This window comes from Pterocles gutturalis, unplaced genomic scaffold (assembly GCF_000699245.1).
Source record: "Pterocles gutturalis isolate BGI_N339 unplaced genomic scaffold, ASM69924v1 scaffold6818, whole genome shotgun sequence".
NCBI lineage: Eukaryota > Metazoa > Chordata > Aves > Pterocliformes > Pteroclidae > Pterocles > Pterocles gutturalis.
The window spans coordinates 98,187-102,274 of NW_010125474.1; the positions used below are offsets into that span (position 1 = coordinate 98,187).

Below are 4,088 nucleotides of genomic sequence, written 5' to 3' on the forward strand. Positions count from 1 at the left end.
GTTTTTTATATAATGCTGGCATAAGAACTCATTTTATTGGAACCAGTAACTCTTCCACTAGAATACCCGATGCTTTGTCAAGAGCTCCGCTGCAAAGGATAAAACCAGATTTTACAGTAGTTACATGGCTACACTTTCTACTGACCTATTGCTGAACCCTGACTCAGTCAGGGAGGGAGCTGCATTCCCCAGAGATCAAATAGAAATATGCATAATCCACTAGATACCGTTTTTCAGTCATGTGTGGTACAATGATCGACAGCCCTTCGTAACAATCCATACAGTAATCTCAGACAGTTCTGCTTTTTAGTAGGGTGGAGGGTTGGACAGTTTTTTGTTTCTAAGAAGTCAGCTTGAGCGAAATATGGATGTATTCCTAACATGAAGGTAAAAGTCAGGCTACACCTGGGATTTATTTAAACATAAGACCAAACTAAAGCATCAAACAAAAGCTGATCCTTATTTTCAAAAGAACTCATATTCTTACCTGAGACTGCATGGAGGAGACAAACAGGATTTCAGCACTGTTTTGTGAGCATGGGATTTCATGAAGCTTAGTTTCTTCCTTACTTGTACCCATAGTTTGCTGATCAGGATTTCTAAGCAAAGACACATTCCAGTTGAAGTTCTTCCTGCACTTGGGGAACTTTAAGTGTCTCTCTTCAGTATGGACACTTGCAATGATTTTCTCCTCAGCACACTTAATGGTCTTCTCCCCTCTACTCAGCTATCCAGTTGAACAAATCTTGTACAAATCTGAGCTTTGTCAAAGTATTTTTGACCCTTCTTGTAGAATTGGATTGGCCAGTGAGTTAAAAAGTGATGGTAAGCCTAGACAGGGAAGGGGACAGTCACCAAATGACTGCATCAGAAAAAAAAAAACCGTGGCAGAAAGACTCTAGAGGGGCAGGAGAAGAATTAAATTTTGGGCCTGAGCAAAAGGACAGCACCCAGCACCAGGCACCTCCAAGCTTGTTAGCTCCAATTATTCCTCATGAAAGGAGCTGAAGAGGATACAGGGAAACCCTCTTGGAGCTGAAAGAGGTTGGTAATTCTCTTCTCTCCTAAACATTTAAAAAAAAGCAATGGATGCTACCAGAATCAATCAGAAAAGAGAGATATAAAAAAAAAAAAACAAGCCTTCTGTCAAAACATGCTGTAGTATTGAAATCTGAACTTTACAAAAATGGCTCAATGTTGCCAAAACTTTGTTTAGAAAAAAAGTGGGGAGGGTGATGAAAGAAGGGGGAAGTGTTCCAACAACATCAAAGCATTCTCTTCTGTGTTGTTAAAATATTTTTTATCTTGAAACACAAACTTTTTGTGCTGACATATTTCTTTTTGCATGACACAAATGATTTTGAAAAATAAAAAAACCAAAGCAATAGAAAACCCCCATGAAATTGAACACTGACCAAAACAGCTTCCTTTGCTACTCTACTGTCCAATCTCCTTGCTCTGGAAAATTTTGAAACTTCAGGCTTTGTTCCAAAGTGGAACAAAACACACTCTGAAATCACAAAATGCTTTATAGAAAAGAATGTTAGCCTGCTGACAGAGCTATTGTTTGCAAATGCAGGTGGACCTCCAGAGAGAATCATCGGGCCCCAGACTTCTGCTGCACCAACTGGATAAGCCCGCAAGGAATACAAGGAGAATCAAAGAATTCATTTCACTTTTCTGTACTGGAAGGAAAGAGAAGGACCTAACCACTCTGCAAGGACATTCCAGAGCATCACCAACAGAAAGAAGAAGAAAAAAAAAAATCATTACTGAGAAATCTTCATCTGTAGAAGGGGAATATGATTCTACTAAAATCCACATTAAAAAAAACCCCCTCAAGTATGAAAAATCACTATGCAATATTCTGACCCTCTGCCCTATTCCTGCCTGCGCATTCTCATACCTATTCTGCACATGCACACACATACTGTGTGAGATTCTTCTCTCATTATCATTATTGATATACAAAAAGGAGGTTTTGTTTAGTTTTCATCTTCATAAGTTATTTGTATGCTGCCTTCCAGTTGCCACTGTCACAAAGGGCCGTGGACCAACAACTGTAAGACACTGCAAGATTATTAAATTTCCCAGCTGTGCTTACAGAAAGCATCAGCCAGGACAGTCAGATGATAACGCAGCAACTTCCAGGCACTCATTTTCAACTTCTGATTTGCAAAAGCCTAAAAGCATGCAGAATACATGTCCACTGCAGACAATTTATTTGTGCTATGCATGTTGGACAGATATTTCCAAAATGGCCCCAACACTTAAAATAAACACTGTACTCTGCACCAAGAAGTAGAAAATAAAGGATTTTGGTCTTTATTGAAGTAAGACTGAGCTTCTTCAGACTTTTCAGAACCATTGGGAATGTAAAAGAAGCCTTTCAGAGCTTGAGATGATTTCAGTTCAACAACAGGAAGAAAAAACCCAACATCCTCAAACTATTACTAGTTGCTCCTGCTAGTAACACAACTCTTGCCTCTTTCAGTATGTTGCTAACAAGAATATATTTATATGAAGGTGGATATTTAAAAGCCCGTGGCCTCCTTCCCACTGGCATAATTCAAGCAGCAGTGTTGATGAAAGCAGGGTTATATTCAGATAAAAGTTACTGTAACTTGGCCCTCAGCATCCCAGTTCAGAAAGTACCACCCATCACTTTCGAAGAAAAGAAGAAACCTCTTCTTCATACTACAAAGACCTCTCAAAGCTATGATGAATGAGCAACAGCACAAAACGCCGAGTGCTGTTCTGCCTTCAGTTTTCATGCAACCAGAATGTTTGTCCAGGCTCCAGCTGCTGATCATATCTGGCCAGCTCTGAGAATAACATGATTCAAACGAACAGACTGCCTGAGCTAAAAATGTGTCAAATTATACAGTGACAGATGGTCTTTCCCGGGTTACTCTTACCTCACGTAATTCCAGCCTCTGAGCGACAGCTTCCAAGCACTCCTGCCCCGTGCTCTCCACGGAGAGGGTGCACTCGATCACATTGCTGTCCAGCAGACGGATCCTTGTCACAAAGCAGTTCTTGCTCAAGACATTGTAGCGCCTGGTCCGTCGCAGTTTCAACCCGAAAGGCATGGCTGTTGGCCTGGAAGGTCGTCCCTTCCCTGTACTCTTCGGAAAGTTATCAGCACACTTGTCGACTTGACTTGAAGGCTTCTTCAATTGGCGCTGCTCTCCTCCAGAGACGGAGATAGCTGTCCATTCCCAGGGCGAGCTTCAAGGGACTCCTGCAAAATACATACAAATAAGTAAAGTGTGAAATAAGATATTCCTAAAGATCAGTGGAAAAGAAAAAAAGCTTAAAGGAAAAGGGTCGCATCCAAAACTATAAAACAAACACCTTCATACACAGGATTGCCAGGCTCTTACTACATCTCCCAAAAGAACACCTTACACAACAAATCTTCCAAAATTCTATTTTGGCGCTGAATTTAAAGCGGGCATTTAATTGCAAAGCTGTTCTTTGAGAAGCTCAGTACAAACAGCAACTCTACAGGGCACACATCCAGAGGTGCTAACTCTCCCACCATTACCCCCACCACAGGGGTCTATAACTGTAATCTTCAAGTTAAATTTTGGTGCCCTCAGGCCAGCTTTGAAAGCTAGCTTAAAAAGCTAAGGAGCAGAGGCATTTAAAAGAGGTGCGATTCTGAAAGAAGAAAGGCTGGCTGCGGTCAGCAGAGCAGGGGCTCAGCACCTCTGAAAAATCAAACCTGAAGCATGCATGTGAAAGGCAAGAAGCACCCAAGTCATTTGAGAGGAGGCTCCTCCGAGGCAATCCCTGACATTTTGTTCACTTTCAGCTCCAAAGCAATTCTGCATTTCACCCTTTCAGGTAGAATGAGTAACTGCAGGAGCAGCTGTCAAGAGACCAGGATAAAAGCGAGTGGGAGGAAGAGAACACATATTCTAGATGTTGTTTCTAATTACTACTCCTAAATTTTATCAGGGACACATGCAACTGTAAGCCAAAATACAAAGCAGACAGAACCAGAGATACATAAATAATGACATTTAAGAAGCTATGATCCTCATCTGCAAGATCCACTTCTTAAAAAAAAAAAAAAAAAA

The 4,088-nt window shown here is 41.0% G+C and overlaps 1 protein-coding gene across 1 annotated transcript in view; it reads right to left on the reverse strand.

Moving 5' to 3' along the window:
* PTPN14 (protein tyrosine phosphatase, non-receptor type 14) overlaps positions 1 to 3,092 on the reverse strand; it is a 64,951-nt gene extending 61,859 nt beyond the window's left edge. The window contains 1 exon segment of the mRNA XM_010078578.1: positions 2,919 to 3,092. Coding sequence (XP_010076880.1) covers positions 2,919 to 3,092 — 174 coding nt within the window.
* Between the last annotated feature and the right edge of the window lie 996 nt (positions 3,093 to 4,088).